General features: G+C 37.7%; 1 protein-coding gene across 3 annotated transcripts in view; it reads left to right on the plus strand.

Moving 5' to 3' along the window:
• The window catches only part of CRB1 (crumbs cell polarity complex component 1), a 246,548-nt gene that overhangs the window by 34,770 nt on the left and 191,523 nt on the right, over nt 1–20,255 (plus strand). For 2 of the 3 annotated variants that reach the window (XM_082613804.1, XM_082613806.1), the window contains exon 2: nt 8,923–9,060. In XM_082613804.1, the coding sequence (XP_082469930.1) occupies nt 8,923–9,060 (138 nt within the window). Of the gene's footprint in view, nt 1–271; nt 318–8,922; nt 9,061–20,255 lie in introns of those variants that run through there. The other variant, XM_082613805.1, reaches the window with a different exon arrangement.

Here is a 20,255-nt window from a genome sequence, read left to right on the forward strand (position 1 = left end):
GAGGCTGGTATATATGTAATTTTAGAAAAGGGGTCCATGTAATCCAGCACACATCTTGGTAGAAGGTTACTGCTAATCACAAGGAACAGGTATCTCAGTTAATGATTTTAGTACTTTTCTTAATATGAGGAGATACAAGAGTCCAGTTTCATTAAAAAAAATTCCCTGAAGTATTTCTAACTATCTGAGGACCTATTCTGCCTATTTCCCCAGAGCACAGAGTGCCTCATTCCTGATCTTCACTCTGAATTTCTTTCAGGGTGTTCCGTAGGTCAGCAAATGCAGTGGCTAATGACTCAATCCTTGTAGACCAGATGGTGAGTGACAATTTGCACTATCTATCATCTATCTATCATGTTTCTATTTATTGTCTACTTAACTATAACTACTATATAACTACATAGTTATATATTCTACAGAAAATATATCCTTCACAAACTTTCTACACAGAACTTTGAGATTTCAACTTCATCCACTGTTTTGGATGTTACTGAGTGTCTGAATTCACCATACCTTTTCATTTTCTGTATTTCCAATGCTTTGACATCTTTTTCTGACCTTGGAGAGACTGAGAAACTGCCCCTCCCAGGACTAGCCAATTCCTAGAAATAGTAAGACTCCTCTGCAAGCACGCCTTTCAGATGCAAACTAACCAATTCAGAGTCCACACCCCACCACTTCCTTTATCAGACTCACACTCCAGACCACTATTCTTCTACCCAGATCACTCCAGGATCAGGGACCAGACCACTAAAGACGGCCTCTACACCCCAGAGCCTGCTGCAATTATTCCAACTAGCCTGCTTACCCTGCTTCACCCATTCCTTTTATATCTTCTAAACTAAACCTGCTTACCCTGCCTCACCTGTTCCTTCCTGCAGAAACAGGAAGGAACACATTTTCCTACTGTTCCTTCTGCCTCCTGGATGACCATGGTGCTTCCTGTGTGGCCCTGCCTAGCATGGGGTGTCCCCTCCTCTTGAGAACTGTGAATAACAAACAAACCATCTTTTCAGTGGCAATCATCTTCTGATCTGCTGGCCTCACTATACCTGAATAATAATAAAACCTACATTTTAAAACAGAGTCTCTTTAACAGGTTATCAGGTTGTGTGCCTTAGCTTGGATTTCCTGGAATGAAGCAAGGCTTAAGTGCTAATGTTTTATTGAGAGGTTTAATTCCAGAGCAGGAAGAGTGTGGGAATTGGTGAATGAGAGAGAGAGGAGTATGGGAGAAAATATAAAGTGGTACTTTCCTTAACTGGTCCTTGCTTGATAAATCACACGCACACAAAAACATTATTTTGTTCTGTCTCTAAGGGGTTCAGTTTTGGTAATATGTATTTTTCTAAGAAATTATGCAGTGAATCTAGATTTCCATATTTATTTACATGGAGTTGTAGAAAGTAATCTCTTAGAGTTTAAAAAACTTCCTCTGAGTTAAATCACTGTATCTCCCTTGTCATGTATAATTTTGTCATTTTTCATTTTTTTCTTAATTTTTATTTATTTATTTATATCTGTAGTATGTTGGACTCTCTAAAATATGGGACTCAGCATCCACCCCAGAGGAGATTAGATGAAGGTCATCTGATCTGGAGGCATAGAGAGAGGGTAAAATAGGGCTTGGAACTGGAGAGGCAGAGACAGGAGACAAAAGGGCAAGTTAGACCTGGTTGAGGGTGGGAGGCATGGGAGTTGATTAGAAAGAGATGAGAGAGTCAGCTTAACTATGAGAGAGCCATGGGGATGTTAAACCAACGTCTAAAACCATGCCTGTCCATCCTTGTGTGCATATATTATCCATTACCTATGTGAAAGAGTTGGTCAGCTATTCTCCAGGCTATTCTAGAAGACTTTCCTTTGAAAACTGCCTGTGGCCTGTTGATTATGTAACAGAAAATTCTGTTTCATGCCCAGTGACTCTGGTCTATACTTGGCACCAACTGTCCCATGTGTCCTTAACTCCTTGTTGTTAAAAGACCAGGACACTTGGAAGGTTCCCCGAAACAGAGGGTGGAGTCCTTGACTCCTTGTGGGGCTATGGCATTGGGAAAGAGAAAGCCTTAGCGTTGGAATTGGGTACACTCTGGTGTAGTAATTAACAGAGTGTTTTCTCTCCTTTTATATAATTTCTCTTGTACTTGTAAGGAAGCCGAGACCTACTTATCTATAAATCTGTAGAGTCTGTATTATCTATACAGACTATAGACAATGCTCATATTAAATTAATGCTTATTTTATTTAGTTGAATAACAGATTGTACCAGCAACTAAAATCCATTCATGAAATCTAGCTTTCTTTTTTGTTTTTATAGTCTATATTTTCAAAATCTAAAACAAAGCAATCACAAATGAAAAGCTCTCTAACTCAGTAAACACTACTGGAAAATGGATAGCATTATAAACATCAGTGATATATAATCAGAAAACAATAAGATGAATAAAAAAGAATCAAGGTTAAAAGAGTTTTCAGGATTCAAAAATAGCTCCTACTCTTTGAATAAATAGATTTTAAACTCGATATGAAATTTATTTTTGGATATAATTTACAAATAACCTTTACTTATGAAAATAGCATTTGGGAAGAAGATTACTGAAATCATCATTAATAATAGAGATCATTTGCATAAACAAAAATAATGCAAAATGGAAATATTAGATTGTAGGAATCCAAAATAGAATAATAACCACAGGGTTAAAATGAATTGAATACAAGAATCTCCTGACAGTATTTTATCAACACCCAGTGTTAAGATGATCCTTAAGCTCTATTTATATCTTGTTACAATTTATGATATTGAAATTATTTAGAAAATTAGACATTACATCTAAAATTGCCCTATGAAATTTGGCATATTTATCAGCCCTCTGTAAGAAATATTGGCCACATAAATTTATATTAGTAGAGAAAATTTTTGACATTCTTTCTTTTTCTTTTCTTTTTTTTTTTTTTTTTTTTGATGTGAACCATTCTTGAAGTCTTCATTGAATTTTTTACAATATTGCTTCTGTTCTATGCCTTGGCCTTTTGGCCACGAGGCATGTGGGATCCTAGTTCCCCGACCAGGGATTGAATCCCCACCCCCTGCACTGGAAGGCGACATCCCAACCACTGTACTGCGAAGGAAGTCCCTGACATTATTTTCAAAAGACAAGATCTTATCAGATCCAGCAAAAGGGAATTCATATAAAGTAGAAATTTATGTGTTAGGAAGTACCTAAACATACTCTAAAACCTAAAATTACTGCTTTTATGCATTTGCCCTAGAGAAACTCTTGTACATTTGCACAAAAGAGGTGTGTAAAATGATTATTGTTAAATTATTGTTTGCATAGAGAAAATTGGAAACAACACTGACACCCAGAAAAAGAAACAGTTAAACTATGGTACATCCATCCTGTGGAATGCCATGTGGCGTTAAAAAGTGTGAGCCGGAGGGGGGCTTCCCTGGTGGCGCAGTGGTTGAGAGTCCGCCTGCCGATTCAGGGGACACGGGTTCATGCCCCGGTCCGGGGAGATCCCACATGTCGCGGAGCAGCTAGGCCGTGAGCCATGGTCACTGGGCCTGCGCGTCCGGAGCCTGTGCTCCGCAACGGGAGAGGCCACGGCGGTGAGAGGCCCGCGTACCGCAAAAAAAAAAAAAAAAAAAGTGTGAGCCGGAGAGCTGGACACCACCTGCTTCTCGGCCCCTGCCCTCCCTGGCCAGGTCCTGGTCCTTTGTGACCCTTGGCCGCTGTGGTCTGGAGATGGAGCCACTGCTCCTGGCCTGGAGCTATTTTAGGCGCAGGAGTTTCCAGCTCTGCCCAGATCTGTGCAGACAGATGCTGGAGAAGTCCCTTATGACCGGGTACCGGCTGGACCCTGTCAGCCCTGTGGATCCTGGAGATAATGCTGAGGGCCCTGGGTGGGGGGGTCTCTAGGTCCCTGGGAAGTGGGTCGAGGGAGGAGGGCCCGGGGTGGGGCGGGGGTTGACTGTGTGGTCAGCATAGACACCTGGAGTGAGACCCCCTGGAGACACACACACAGAAAAGTGTGAGCTAGGTAGATTTAATAATGTGCAGAAATACCCAAGACATATGTTGAGTGAGAAAAGAAAGTTGCATAATAATACACATACTATAATATCATTATTTAAAAAGAAAAAAATGAAAAGAAGGCAAATAATTTGTCTGTCAGTCTATCAATCAGTCATCTACATATCTGTCAACCTGTGGTCTAGAATGGTATAAAACAATCTTCACAAACAATAACAATGGTTATTTCTGGGGAGGAGTGTGAGATTGGTATTCATCAAAGACTCTTTAGAGTATTTTTACAAGAATACATTTATAATTTACTTATACAATTAAAAATAAGTACCATCATGACAAGAATTAAGAACAATAGATTAATAGAACTGAGTTTGAATCTGAACTCTATCACTTATTATATGTTTGACCTGGCTGGCTCAGTCTCTCTTTTGTCGAATCGAGATAACTTCATATACGTTATGGAGATTCGATTCTGTGGGTATTAAGCGAGAGAGCGTCCAGGAAAGAATCTGCAGTCCAGAGCAGGTAATCAGCTGAAGATAACCAGTACTCTTTGCACTCTATCAAGTCAATTTTAAACCTCAAGTAACTGAATGATGAAGTATTTTTTCTCACTAGATTGCATCTGCTCACTAGAGTGTAGATCCATAAGGACAATGAGCCTGTCTTAACACATATATATGAATTACTGATGTTTACTCTGGTGTCTGGTATACAACAGGCACTCAGCAAATGTTTGTACATTAATATGATACCTATCTATTCCACCAGGAAGAACCGCTGTCCTGAATTCTGGAGTTGTATTTCCAGATCCTATCACATATCCTCATCTTGCTTTTGAATAGGCACCTCAAACTGAACATATTTTATAACCGTACTTATTTATATCTACACACCTTCATCTCCTCCTATTCTTTGTTTTATGAAATCTAGCTTATGGATGAAAAGTCTTCAGTACTTTTTACTGTCATTCCACTGTAGACTTTTTAACTTTAAAGACAAATATTGACCTTTAAGATTTTATTTTGTTCACTTTGTCTTATTTCACTTATTTTTGATGCACTTTAAATATGGTATCTTCTAGGGACTCAGTGGGCTTTTCTAAATTCAAGAAGTCATATTTTTTTTCTCATATTTAAAAAATGTATACCATTAGGAATTACATCCTCCCCATTTTCTTCCTTCTTTCTTCTGGAAGAGAGATTTCTACCTCTCTTCATTTTTCATTCTTTTGGACCATCTCCTTATCTCATACTGCTCTATTCTGGATGAATTCTTCAGAACCATCTGCTAGTTAGCTGAGTGTAGTGTTGTCTACCATTTAAGCCATCAGTTGAATTTTTTTATTTCACTGACTACTCATTTTTAGAATTTATATTTGGTTCACTTTCTAATAGGCCTAATTGTTTTTTATGATGTCTTCTTGTTTTATGAAATACATGCATTCTTTTATCTCTTTAAAAATTTTAAACATTTTATAGTGTTATTTTAAAGTCTCTTCTGATAGGTCCATTTTCTTTGAGTCTTTTGAGTGTGAATGTTTCTGTTTGTCATGTCTTCTGTCTCTTATGGCGGCGGGTTTCTAGTTTGATCGATAGTTTTAGACTGTGAGCTCATCTTCAGTAGAGGCTGCCTTCCACAGGAACCCTGTGTGAACAGTGAGTTACAGCATTCCCACACAATGGTTCCTATCAGGCTCCTCTCACTGAACCATTGATTTTCCTATTTCCAAACAAGTACTTCTTTCTTTCCTTTTTATTTTTAATAAGATTTTTGGCTTAGAATTTTGCACCCCATGTTCAGTGCAAGTTGAGACCTCCACATGGTGTAGGTTCACACATGGGGCAGGTCTGGGTTCCTGTTTGTCACAGGGAGCCCTCTATCCACGTTCAAGAGTAGGAGTCCTGCTTCCAATCTGCATTCCAAAGCCAATGGGAGGAATTGGAATTCGTCCCCTGCATGAAGCCAAAAGGCAAGAGATTTCTGTCCCAATTGGATATTCCCCTCCCCCCTTTTTTAGAGCTAACCTATGTATTTTTACAAAAGTTATAGTTTGTCCAAATGCATGTATTTCAATGTGTTTGACTTGGAGGAGAGTGCTTGCTCCTTCTTGTTTGGAAGCCCTTGTCTATATTATTTATTTCTATGAGTGCACTACTATTATCCCAAGTGCCCAAGCTGGAAAAATTATAGCTTTTCTGCAGCCTTATTCTCTACCTCAGTCCTTCCGATCTATCTAGTTTACTTTTACTCTTTTTTTTTTTTTTAATTTTCTCTCCCCACTGTCTGATTTAGTTTGGGCCCCACCAGCTCTCTTGTGGGCTATGACAACATCCTTTTCACTGGTTTCCATGTTTCTCATCTGCCCTCTGCCAGTCATTGCCATTTGACCATGAGAGTTATCTTTCCAAATGCAAATCTAATTAAATTATGCCAATCCACTGTTTAAAACCTTTTGATTGTTTCCTTTCTTCATATTAGAAGTTAAACTACCTTGATTTTGTGGTTTACTGGGTTTTATGTGCTGACATTGCCCTGTTCACGCTTGTATTCCTGCAATATCAGAATATGTTCAGCTCCTTGATCTGCCCATACACTGTATGCCTCTATTCCTATACACATGCCCTTTTCCTGAAAAGCCGTTAAACACCACTTTCCCTCTATTTATTTGTTGCACCCACACTTGAAAATTCAGCTTAAATATTACTTCTTTTGTAAAGATTTCCTAACTTGCCCCAAATCCGACACATAGTAGCCATTCACTCTTTTGTTTAATAGCTATATCTGATTATTTTCCTATATTCAAGCTCAACGTATACAATTTCTTCAAACATTCTTTGTGTAACATGTTTCCCCAACCACTTATTATCTTTGATAATTTTGTCTTTTGAAAAACCCAAATTTTCTTTGCCTCTTTAATTGTGACACTCATAACACAACTTTACAGAAAGTTTTCTAGTACCGTCAGATTCTATGCCTGGAGCCCTTCCTTTCCTCTCCAGTCTATCACGTGGTCTTGTACATGGTCACTCGCTTAGCCTTGAGGTCCATGAGGTCCATGGTGGAACCCTTTTTTTTTAAGTCTTTATTATTTACAGCAGTTTTATTTTTTTATTTGTTTTTTAAATTTTTATTTATTTACTTATTTTTGGCTGTGTTGGGTCTTCATTGCTGTGCGCGGGCTTTCTCTAGTGGCGGCAAGTGGGGGTTACTCTTCGCTGCGGTGCACAGGCTTCTCATTGTGGTGGCTTCTCTTGTTGCGGAGCACAGGCTCTAGGTGCGCGGGCTTCAGTAGCTGCAGCACTCGGGCTCAGTAGTTGTGGCTCACGGGCTTAGTTGCTCTGCGGCATGTGGGATCTTCCCGGACCAGGGCTTGAACCCGTGTCCCCTGCATTGGCAGGCAGATTCTTAACCACTGTGCCAGCAGGGTTTACAATAAAATTGAGAGTTAGGTGTAGAGATTTCCCATATATGCCCTGCCCTGACACATGGAGAGCCTTCCCCATTGTCAGCATCACCTACCAGATGGTACATTTTTTTATTAAATAAACTTACATTGCAAAAAGCATAAAGGGATATGTAAGAATAAAGATGGAAATGGAAACCATAGGGCATATGAAGGCATAATGTTCTAGAAATCAATGGGGAGACTCTAGTCCTAACTCTGCCATATCTTTCTAGATGACTCTGGGCGGACAGTATAATTGCTCTGCATTTTCATTCTCTAACTGATAAAATACAGGGATTAGAATAGAGGATTAATACTGCCTCTATAATCTGTAATTATTTTACTCTAATTGCTAAATTGCTCAAGCTAAATTATTTGCATCATAGGGGAAAATCTTTAAAAACAATAACTATCATGAACTCTGTAAGAAATAAATAACTAAAATGGATAAGCCCCACTATAACAAGTAAAATCGTCTGGGAGTGGGTCAGCATATAACATTAGTAGAAAACATTAAGCCATCAAAATATTATTCCCTATTTAGATACAGAAGCAGGAAATATAGAGACTTTAAAATACATAAACTTCTGACAGAGCTCTCAAGTTTTACACAAAATCTGAAATGTAAATTGCATTTTGAGTGTAACAAGTAGCCAGTTTTAACAACGGAGCAAGGCCATGTACTAGCACTAACCTTAGAGAATAAGACATCTGACTTTAACTGTAGATGTTTCTGTGAAGTGTCCAAGGAAAATACAGTCTTAAGGACTTGAACAATTTAATCTGAAGAAAAATACCACAGTACTTAGCATAAGTATATATAAAAAATAAGCAAATATATTTGCATTCAACAATTATGGTAAAGCAAAAATTCAAGAAACCCCAGAGGATATAAATATCATGAACAGGATTAGGAATGGGCTCTAGGTTTATGGAAGAAAAACTGCTTCTAAATAGTCTCCAGAACTCTGTCCATTTTATCAACAACCGTAATCTGACTGAGTTGTGAGAGTATGTTTATGAAAAGGTGACGTGTCTGTGAATTGTGTTCTGAAGATGAAGGTAAATATACAGAAATACAGGGTGTTCCTTTAATAGTTGCCAGATCATAATGATTGTGTGCCAAGACGGTCATCAGAAAGTAATTCCTCTTTTAAGAATGATTCAGGACACTCACCTAAAGCAGGCCCTTTTCAGGCAGCATTGTTAAAGCAAGGAAAGTAGTACACAAGGTCTGAGGGGGGATGACTCCAGTCCAGCATGAAAAAAGTCTGCACCAGGTTTGAAAAATCACCCCATCCTCCTGTGTAAGTAAGATGCTAAGAATCACAACTGCTTTCCGAATCTAAGTCCCCGAGTCTTCTGTGAGGGAGCTGTGGGAGGGGAAGGGGCTGAGGTGGCACCCAGGGGCTCTGAGACTCTGGCTTCTTTCTGAATCAGGCAGAGCTTGGGAGCTGGACAGGGACCAGACCACCACCAGCACATCGGAGCATGTCCTCCACGAGACCATGGCGCTTCAGACAGTTACCCACCTTCTCATCTTCTGCCTCAGTCTCTCACTGCTCATCTCCATAAAAAGTAAGCCTCTTCCATTTATTGAACTTCTGGCAATTTCCTGACTTTTAAGTATTTCATGGGAATGGTGTGTAGTGTTACATGTTCTACAAAATGCAAGGCTTTACAAAAAAGTAAAAAGAATTTAGTGTGAGCAAGCGTCCTGTGTTAAACAAATCAGTGGGACCAGTCAGTGTGAACAATTTTCTGATTCTATGATTTCCAGTAAGTATTCTAATAGAAAGTGTTCTTTTTCAACCTTTTGAGTGGTGAGCAGGAGGTTGAAATGGCCACATAGAGAAGGTTTTTTGCTGTATTTATACTTTTATGGAATAGATCTGGCACTTTGTAATTGATACCCTTTAAAAGGAAATTAATCATAAGCTATATAGCATTTTATTCCCAATACTGTGTATGTATCTTCACTTTTAAAGAACTTTGTGTCCCAACATTTGCTTTCACAATCAAGGAGATAGAATCTCAATTTTCCCCAAAGGATAATGGTTCAAAGCATTTCTTTTGCCAGAGAGAAATGGGCTTCCTTTCTATTGTATGTGCCTCTGTTTTATAAATGGAGTTGTCATATTCCACAAACTTCCCCAAATTAAAACAAGAGTAATGTTTCTGAGATAATCTTGTCGGATGTACAGCAGTGTGGAAAATCAGAGGAGACCAACAGCCTCAGCTGTGTGTTTATGAAGGACAGTAGCTATTGAACATGCTTAAAACAAAGACAGGCAGAGTGTGTGCTTGTCAAAGGGGCCATGTGATTTGTGTCTGTCGAATCTGAATATCAATAAGGCAAGGCATAGATCAGCTGCTGTTGAACAAGACTCCTTGTTGTTAGAATACAGTGTTGTGTAATCTGGGTCACCTGCTGTGGCTGCACCAGCGAGAGTGTTATTTGTATGGTTTACAGCTGAGTGTATATCAGAGGTTTGGTGAAAACAGGAATAGATGCTATAGCTAAGGCAGCTGAAGGCAAGTGGAGAAAGACCAAGTCAAACTAAAGGAAGGAACAGTAAGTTTGCAACACATACACACACACTCAGGATTTTTTTCCAGAGTGGTACTTATTGAAAAGAGTTGTTATTTAAATAGTATTCATCCTCCTTGAAACTTAAAGTGGGCCCCATGCAATCCGAAGTGAGGCACAGAAGCGATATGTTGAAACGTGGGGGGAGAAATGGAGCAAAAGAAATGACAAGACACGTAAAACGCAAGATGGAGTCAGTTTACGGTACGTTTTATGGCAAAGACCTTTGTAATTCCAATGCAGGGTATATTCTAATTCCTAGTGTTTGCTGCACTTAGCTTTTAAGGAGATGAATATGTAACCTCTAGAGTACCATCTCTTTTTTTAGGGGCTCAACTGTGCAACTGAAATTACATACAAATAATTTGTTTTCTCTCTCTTTGAGTGGGGGATTATTTATTGATAGTCTTTAAATAAATACTTTGTAATTACTTGATATGTTCTCTAGCACAATATTTTTATTAGTTAAAAAAATTTGAAGCCTCATTTTGTTTAATTTTTAGGTAGGCAGACTCTTATCTGTGTTAATATGTTTGCTGACAAGTGGTGATGATATTGCCTTCCTCGTCAAAACACTTCGTTTAGACTTTTTGTTTTAACTGACTTGAAAACTTTCACAACCTCAGCCTTCTTTTCCACCCTTGCCCCTTAGTACTCATGACACAGATCCTATATTCCAGCCATATTAATAAAATAATAGCTAATAGTAAGTGTTGCTGACATTGCTAAGCATTTTATATATGCTATATTTCACTTAATCCTTACAACTCCACCATAAGATAGGTATGATAATAATCATCCGTATTGTATAGAATCAGATGGCTATCCCAGGTATCTCAGCCTTTGGTACATAGCAGAGAGCTGGAATGTTTAAGACGCAGCCTTTCAAGTCCAGCCCCAGGTATTTCATGTGTCTGGGTAGATCCCATGAGTATGTAGTTCAATAAGCTCTCTGTTTCAAACACAGGTGATCCCAAGTTCTACACTACCCAATATATCTTTCTTGAGAACTTTAGTCATCAGAGTTGTAAGATAAAAACATCTCTCTCTCTCCTCGGAAGGATTATTTAGGAGAGAAAATAAACAGTATGAGCTTTACAAGCATTATTTCCATTTAACATACATGACAAGTAGAACTTGTCATTAATTCCATTTTATAGCTGAAGAAACTGGCACAGCGAGGTTATTTACTTTCCTGAGGCCATGTTGCAGTGAACGGTGGACCTGGGACTAGGACCCAGAGGTCCGACTCTGGATTCTGTGCTCTTAGGTTACGTGTATGGACTCTGTTGAAGGGATAGTGCGGAGGGATTAGCGTGCTGCTCAGAACACAATAAAAGCACACAGAAAATTTTAGTTCTTTGGATCATATGCGTTCAATGAATCAATGATTTTTCTTCTTGAACTTTGAAATACATTCTTTTAAAATTAAGAGAAAAGAGTCACCCTTGACTCCATACTATACTTTTTCATGAAAGTGGTGCCTTGCTCTCCTACAAGGGGCATGCTGTGACCTTGATGCATGAATCTGTGGTGAAAGGCTTTAAAGAAACTACCTTATTAGAGCTGCCATGCATTAGGAAAGTGATTGACAGCAGTATTTCTTGAGTCTTTTATGCATTTGGAGGTAAATTGAATATTGTCAATGTAAATTCCACATCTAGTTTAATTTAAAATTAATTGTTTTAACCCATATTCAAAGTGTGGTCATAGTATACAAGTGAAATGTGGTTTGATAAAATTATTATTAAAGTTATTTGAATAATTTCAAAGGCTTTGGGATACCATCCCGTCTTCTAGAACCCGTTGGCAATTATTAAGTAGCTGAATTTGAATAGAGTTATTTTAAAGAATGCTTTCTTTTAATCTACCTAAAGTATAAAGAAATAGAATCTATAAAGACAAAATATGGTCGTATTTATTCAATCTTAATGCCGCTATTAAGAAATAATTGAGTTTGCTCAATAGGTCAGAGAAGGTTGATGTTATTCATTAGGGAGTAATCGTCTAATTTTCTTTAAAATGTTACTTATGTAGAAACATTTGAAACTTTTATTTTCACCATTCCAGTTAACATCTTTGCAGCAGCATGTTGTAAAGTGCTTACAGAATTATCAGAGTGAGAAAAAGATATCTTAGCTTCTTCATAAATTAAACAATTATCTCATCAGTTTACAGTAGAAGTCTCTCTTCATGAAGGTTACTCACTGTTCCCTGAATCATGCAGCAGAATTAATTTTAGCTTGTAATTTTTGATGCTTATTTTAGGCGAATCAGATTTTTCAGGAGAACTGCATTCTTTTTTCACCTTTGGTGATTTTCAAAAATTACCATTAATGGTATTACAATATCAAATTTTGAAATTCGAGAGGACAACAACAATCAGGGTTTTTAGTTCTTTTATATTTTACTGCTGATTTATTGGAAATCCCTGAGAAGCCCAATTTTCTCCTTTTAGAAAGTGAAAATGAGAGTATCCGTCTTCCCCATTCACACCATCCCTGTTCACATTAGATTAAACTTCACTATACATACTTTCATTCCAATTTGCATTTCTTTTCATGGTATGTACCAAAATTTGAAAATATTACTTTTGTGTTGACATGTTTTACCTATGAGGTTGTAAGACATGGTTGTAGAAACCATGGGTGTTTTGCTAACTGATATATCCTTAGTCAGTGGGTAGCTACTGTCTAGCTCAGAGTAGTCAGTCAAGGAATAGTTATTAAATGAGTAAATGAATGATGGAACTTTTATAGCATTTGCTATAAGAATTGAATATCTTCCTTACTCATGACATTTTGGCATTATTTTTTAATTCTTACATTGTTTTTATTTTTTATAAAAGACTTTATTATTTTAGAATAATTTTAGGTTTACAGAAAAATTGAGAGGATGATACAGGAGGGCCACCTATATCTCATACTCAGTTTCCCCTATTCTTAACATCTTACATTAGTATGGTAGATTTGTTACAATTAATGAACCAATATTGATACATTATTATTAAATAAAGTCAATAGTTTATTCAGATTTCCTTGGATTTTTTTTACCCGTTATTTTTTTTCCTATTCCGGAATTCTGTTCAGAATACCATGTTATATTTGGTTCTCAAGTATCCTTAGGTTCTTTTTGGCTGTGGCAGTTCCTCTGGCATTGTTTTTGATGACCTTGACAATTCTGAGGAGTACTGTTTAAGTATTTTATAGGATCCTCCAATAGTGGAATTTGTGGGATGCTTTTCTCATGGTAAGACTGGAGTTATGGGTTATTGGGAGGAAGACCACAGAGGTAAAATGTCATTCTCAAGATATCACATCAAGGATCTGTGCAATCAACATGATTTATGACTTCTCTCTCCTTTTTTTTTGATTTATGACTTCTGATGTTGACCTTAATCACTTGGGACGTGGTATTTGTCAGGATTCTCCACTGTAAACTTCTTTTTTTCCCCTTCTGTACTTTCTTCTTGGGAAGGAAGTCACTATGCACTGCCCACACCTAAGGAGAGGAGAATTATGCCCCCCTCTGGGAGAGCAGAGCATCTACATAAATTACCTGGGATGCTTCCGCATGGGAGATTTGGCTTTTCTCCACCGTTTATTAATTTATTTGAGTATTTATGTCACTATGGAGTCATAGATATTTATTTTGTACTCTGGGTTATACTAGTAATACTACTACTACTTTACTGTTTAATACTTACTGTCTAATACTACTTTACGGTTTTGTTTCTCAAGTTGTTCTAGCTTTGACCACTGGGAGTTCCTTCACTTGGTTCCTGTTCTCTTTTATGCTGCTCCCTAACAACGTGAGGTGCTTTACTTCCTGACTTTCTGGCTCTGCAACATGTTCCAGACTTGTCTTGTGTATTTCCTGCCCCAGTCCTACCATAAGCCATTGCTCCCGTGAGCCCTGGTTCATTTTCACTAGAGAATGGCAATATAAACCAATTATCTGAATGTAAGGTGTGCTTGGTGCCACTGGGGTATCATTTCTTTCAGGCCATCTCAGCTGATAGAGCACAGAAATATATACACATTTCCTTACATATATCTATAGGTACCTTGGTACATATACTAAGCTAAACATGAGTTTATGTTGATGCCTCTAACTTCATTACCACATGGATCATTCTAACTTCCTCCCCTTCCTTGTCTGTAAATTCCCACTCTAACAGTGAGAAACCTGCCATCTGCCATTCATTTACTTAATTGTTTAAATTCAGCTGTAACCAAGTGCCATAACTGTGTAGCTTAAACAGAAATTCATTCTCTCATAATTCTGGAAGCTAGAAGTCTGAAATCAAGGTGTCAGCAGGGCCCTGCTCCCTCTAAAATCCTTCCTTGCCTCTTCCCAGCATCTGGTGGTGGTCTTCAGTCCCTGGCATTCCTTGCCTTGCAGCTGCATCACTCCAAGCTCTGCCTATATAATTACATGGTGTTCTCCCTTCATCTGTCTATAGCTCTTCTCTTCTTTTTATAAAGACATCAGTCATATTGGGTTAGGACCCATCCTAATAACCACATCTGAACTTGATTACACTTACAAAGACCCTGTTTACAAATAAAGTAGACAGGGCACAGGTACCAGGGTTTAGGACTTCAACATATCTTCTTGGGAGACACAGTTCAACCCGTGATATCTATTATAAGTAAAACTCTGATTTATGATGAAACTGCTCGATTAATGCCACTTTTATTGGGCAAAATTAACTTTACATGCAAATGAATTATAAAAGGATTTTTTAAACTTGGTAAGTGCTCAGTGTAATATGTCCATATTTTTCTCTTAATTTTCCTCATTCTTTACACTATCCCCACCTTCCACACATTAAACCTTTGGTTTTGAATTGAGGGCTCAGAAATTTCCTCCCACATAGATTTTCCTCATGACATCAGAGTCTGGTTAATATAGAGAGTGGCACCAGAATTGGGCATAAATGTGTTTTCACATCTTCTTGGGACAAATAGCTTAGTGCTCTTCCCCTACATGAATGTTCAATACTTTAACCTACTTTTCTTTCACAAACTGTGTTTCTTACTTGGGGCACCAAAAGATTACTGTCTTTCATTATCAATTCAAAACAATGATTATAAATTACTTTGTTGTAAATGTATTATTTGTTGTGTTTATTAATATAATGTCATTCTTTATTTTCTTCTTATGATTTTGCCATAACAGTGAAATTGGAGGAAGGAATGTACTTAGTCGTCTAGAACTAGGTTGTTGATATTGTTAACACCCTTTATCAGTCTTGTAGGGTTTCCTTCCCAATTTAATAAAAAGCAGTGACTCCTCCAAAGTTTTCCAGCAATGTGTTAGGTAAGTTGTCATATATTCCCTAGCCTTCTTTTTGTTCTCAGAAAAGTTCTACTACAAGGGAAACTGAAGTCAGTGTACTTAGAATAATAACAGTATGGGACCAAAAAATAAGAAAAGGCATGGCAGTAGGTATGGGCATGACTATTCAGAGCCAAAATGTTTGGCTGGATCAGAATGTTTATTGGTTCTAGAGGGAAATCAAGCAAGATTAGTTGTCCCTAGCCTCGAGATAGGATAATTAATAAATATTTAAAAGTTTACTGTTTACTCACTCATTTCTTCATTGATTCCTTTATTCAACAAGTATTTATTAAGTCTACATGCTTGCTACTGCTCAGACGATACAGTAGTAAACAAAGAGACCACAATCCTTGCTATTGTGAAGTTTATATTTTAATGGGGTGAGACCAAATAAGTCTCAAAAACCAAATAAGTACAATATGTAATTATAAGCTGGCAATAAGTGCTTTGGAGAAAAGCAAAGGATGAGAGACAGAGAGCAGTTGAGCCATGAGGATATCTGGGTGAATACCATTTTGGCAAAGAAAATAGGGGCAACTAGTCCTGAGGGAGGAGTGTGCCCAGAGTGTCTGAGGTATTGCAAGGTGTCCAAAGTTGCTGGACTGGATTAAGCAAAAAAAGAGCAAAGTAGGAGAGGTCTCAGGGGTTTTGTTATCCATATCTCGAATCCTACAAAGTAGCTATTATTAAGCCAATTAAGTCACCTGAGACCATGGTAGCTTACGTGATATACCTAAAACACAGCTACAAGGTGATACAACTGAGATTTAATCCCAGACCTGTCAGGTTCTAAGCCTCATACCAGCTCACAAAAGCCAAGACATGTTAAACATTCAGGAATTTTGCAAGCCAGTTATTAAACTGCTGGTGGCTTCAATGAGCAATGGTGGAAGTAATTGCATCACAGAAATTGGCAAAGACTACAAATCAGGGTGGTATTTTTTTTTTTGAAAAAAATTAGTCCTAGATAACTGAGTATACATTTCATCTTTAAAACTTTTCCAAATTAAAAATGTTTACAGTTTCAACTACTATTCCACTCCTGTGACTAATATCTGCAGAGGCAAAACTTGCTCCTATGTAACCTAGATTAAACTTTCTGTGGTCTTTTTGGTTCTTCACATAATTGTGCTGATAATTCCCAAATGAATGATTCTTTTCTCTGAATCCAAAATCCTTTGATCCTTAAAATAAGTCCACGTTAGGCAAATTAGTGAGAGCAGAGTGCTAATGAGGCTTGGTTTATTGTTCAGTCTCAGTATGGTTCTGTTTGCTTCGCACAGAGACCAAGTGTATACAACGAGTACTGGTCAGTCTGATCTGCTGGTCTCAAATTTGTTGCGTTGAACAGAAGGAGAGAGAATGGAAATAGCTCTTAGCAAATCAAGCATCACTACTGGAAAAATCAGTTGTGAGTTAGCAGCAATAACTCTTTCATACAGGGAATTCATTATTTTGATTTCATATCTGTCTATAATTTTAGTGATCCTTCCTTTTAATCTAAAGAACAAATACTTATATTCAGCATTAATTTTTAAATAAGTAGAGTCAGGACATTCAGATTTGGGCCCTGGCCCATTATTAGTTAATTGCATATCCATGAATGCATCTTTTATGCTAATTTCTCACTTGTAGAATGAGGGGGGTAGATTATATAATTTCCATGTTCCTGTGAGATCCACATTTTTTGATTCCATGATTATTCTAAGTAATGGAATCATAGGCTTGGATAAGTAAAGAGTGTTTTTTTTAATTAATTTTTTTATTGGAGTATAGTTGATTTATAATGTTGTGTTAGTTTCTGCTATACAGCAAAGTGAGTCAGTTATACCATATACATATATACATCCACTCTTTTTCAGATTCTATTTCCATATAGGTCATTACAGAGTACTGAATAAGAGTTCCTTGTGCTATACAGTAGGTTCTTATTAGTTATCTATTTTATATATAGTAGTGTGTATATGTCAATCCCAATCTCCCAATTTATCACCCCCTCCTTTTCCCCTTTGGTAACCATAAGTTTGTTTTCTATATCTGTGACTCAATTTCTGTTTCATAAATAGGTTCATTTGTACCATTTTTTAGATTCCACATAAAAGTGATATCATATGATATTTATCTTTCTCTGTCTGACTTACTTCACTCAGTATGACAATCTCGAAGGTCAATTCATGGAGCTGCAAATGGCATCATTTCGTTCTTTTTATGGCTGAGTAATACTCCACTGTATATATGCACCACATCTCCTTTACCCATTCCTCCATCAATGGACATTTAGGTTGCTTCCTTGACCTGGCTATTGTAAATAGTGCTGCAATGAACATTGGGGTGCATGTATCCTTTCGAATTATGTTTTCCTCCAGATATTTGCCCAGGAATGGGATTGCTGGATCATATGGTAGTTCTATTTTTATTAGTTTTTTAAAAAATTTCCATACTGTTCTGCACAGTGGCTGTACCAATTTACATTTCCACCATCAATGTAGGGAGGTTCCCTTTTCTCCACACTCTCTCCAGCATTTATTGTTGTAGATTTTTAAAAAATTATTTATTTATTTATTTATTTGGCTGTGTTGGGTCTTCGTTTCTGTGCAAGGGCTTTCTCTAGTTGCGGCAAGCAGGGGCCACTCTTCATTGCGGTGCACGGGCCTCTCACTATTGCGGCCTCTCTTGTTGCAGAGCACAGGCTCCAGATGCGCAGGCTCAGTAGTTGTGGCTCACGGGCCTAGTTGCTCCGCGGCATGTGGGATCTTCCCAGACCAGGGCTCGAACCCGTGTCCCCTGCATTGGAAGGCAGATTCTCAACCACTGTGCCACCAGGGAAGCCCCTGTTGTAGATTTTTTGATAATGGCCATTCTGACTGGTGTGAGGTGATACCTCATTGTAGTTTTGATTTGCATTTCTCTAATAATTAGTGTTGTTGAGCATCTTTTTTTTTTTTTTTTTTTTTTTTTTTTCTTTTTGCGGTATGCGGGCCTCTCACTGTTGTGGCCTCTCCCGTTGCGGAGCACAGGCTCCGGATGCGCAGGCCCAGCGGCCATGGCTCACGGGCCCAGCCGCTCCGCGGCATATGGGATCCTCCCAGACCGGGGCACGAACCCGTATCCCCTGCATCGGCAGGCGGACTCTCAACCACTGCGCCACCAGGGAGGCCCCTGTTGAGCATCTTTTAATAAACCTCTTGGCCATCTGTATGTCTTTGAGAAATGCCTTCTGCCCATGTTTTGATTAGGTTGTTTGGGTTTTTTTTTGATATTGAGCTGCATGAACTGTTTGTATATTTTGGAAATTAATCCCTTATCAGTTGCTTTGTTTGAAAATATTTACTCCCATTCTGTGGATTTTCTTTTCATCTTGTTGATGGTTTCCTTTGCCATGCAAAAGCATTTAAGTTTTAATCAGGCTCCATTTGTTTATTTTAGTTTTTATTTTCATTACTCTCGGAGGTGGATGAAAAAAGATATTGCTGCAATTTATGTCAGAAATTGTTCTGCTGATGTTTTCCTCTAAGAGTTTTATAGTATCCTATCTTATATTTAGATCTTTAATCCATTTTGAGTTTGTTTTTGTGTATGGTGTTGGAGAATGTTCTAATTTCATTCTTTTACATGTAGCTGTCCAGTTTTCCCAGCACCACTTATTGAAGACTGTCTTTTCCCCATTGTATATTCTTGCTTTCTTTGTCATAGATTAGTTGACTATTGGTGTGTAGGTTTATCTCTGGACTTTCTATCCTGTTCCATATCATTTTTCACAGAATTAGAACAAAAAAATTTTACAATTTGTATGGAAACACAAAAGACCCTGAATAGCCAAGGCAATCTTGAGAAAGAAAAAAAGCTGGAGGTATGAGGCTCCCTGACTTCAGACTATAGTACAAAGCTACAGTAATCCAAACAGTGTGGTACTGGCACAAAAACAGGAATAAAGATCAAGAGTGTTTTTGTAATTCACCCTGTATGATGCAGCTTTCATTAGATTATGCTGCAACAATCAAACTCAACATCTTAGCAGTTTACAATAACAAAGGTTTATATTTTGTTCCCACCGCATATTGTGGGCAGGTTGACTGTAACTCTACTTCATGTATCTTCATCTGGAGACACAGGTTGAAGAGGTAATCCTTTTTAGAACTGGTGTTTTCACAGCAGAGGGAAAGAGCATTGGTAGAACCATGTCATGGCTTCAGTGCATATGTGACCTATGTCAGTCTGGCTCATATTTAATTCATCAAAGCAGGTCATGTGGCTAAGCCTGATGTCATTGAACCAGGGATATATTAAGGCAGAAAATATTTGAAACAAATAGTATGGTCTGCTTTACTTTTCCCTTGTTTCCAACTTCCAGAGGGCAATTTCTATACAAATTTATTTAAATAAACATTAAGGATGAATATTAAACATTTACTGACATTGACAAACATTTCAACAAATATTTATTAAGTAGTTAATATGAGCAAGGTATTGACTATAGAAAATATCATTGTTCTCCAGGCAAATCTACACTGTAGTGGGCTGGACGGATATATAAAGGCTGTTCACACATTGTTGTCTAAGAGAATAATCACGCTTTAAAGTATTGTCAGAGATCTGTGCATGTATCTAGGCATTCTTTTCGGATGTAGATAGAGAAAATTTAGTCCAAAAACTCAAACTAGTCTTGTGATACAAAGAAATGTTTTCTGAAAGGAAATATAATCAAGCTTGCTTTGAAATCATTAACCCTACTAAAATTAATTATATTTTGAGGTTAAGTTCAACTCAGAATTTAGGCAACAGCATATCTGGTTTGTATATTATAAATTCCTAGTTATCTCCATCCTCATTTCATTTA

The sequence above is a fragment of the Mesoplodon mirus genome (genome assembly GCF_964341445.2).
Source record: "Mesoplodon mirus genome assembly, chromosome: 3".
Classification (NCBI taxonomy): domain Eukaryota; kingdom Metazoa; phylum Chordata; class Mammalia; order Artiodactyla; family Ziphiidae; genus Mesoplodon; species Mesoplodon mirus.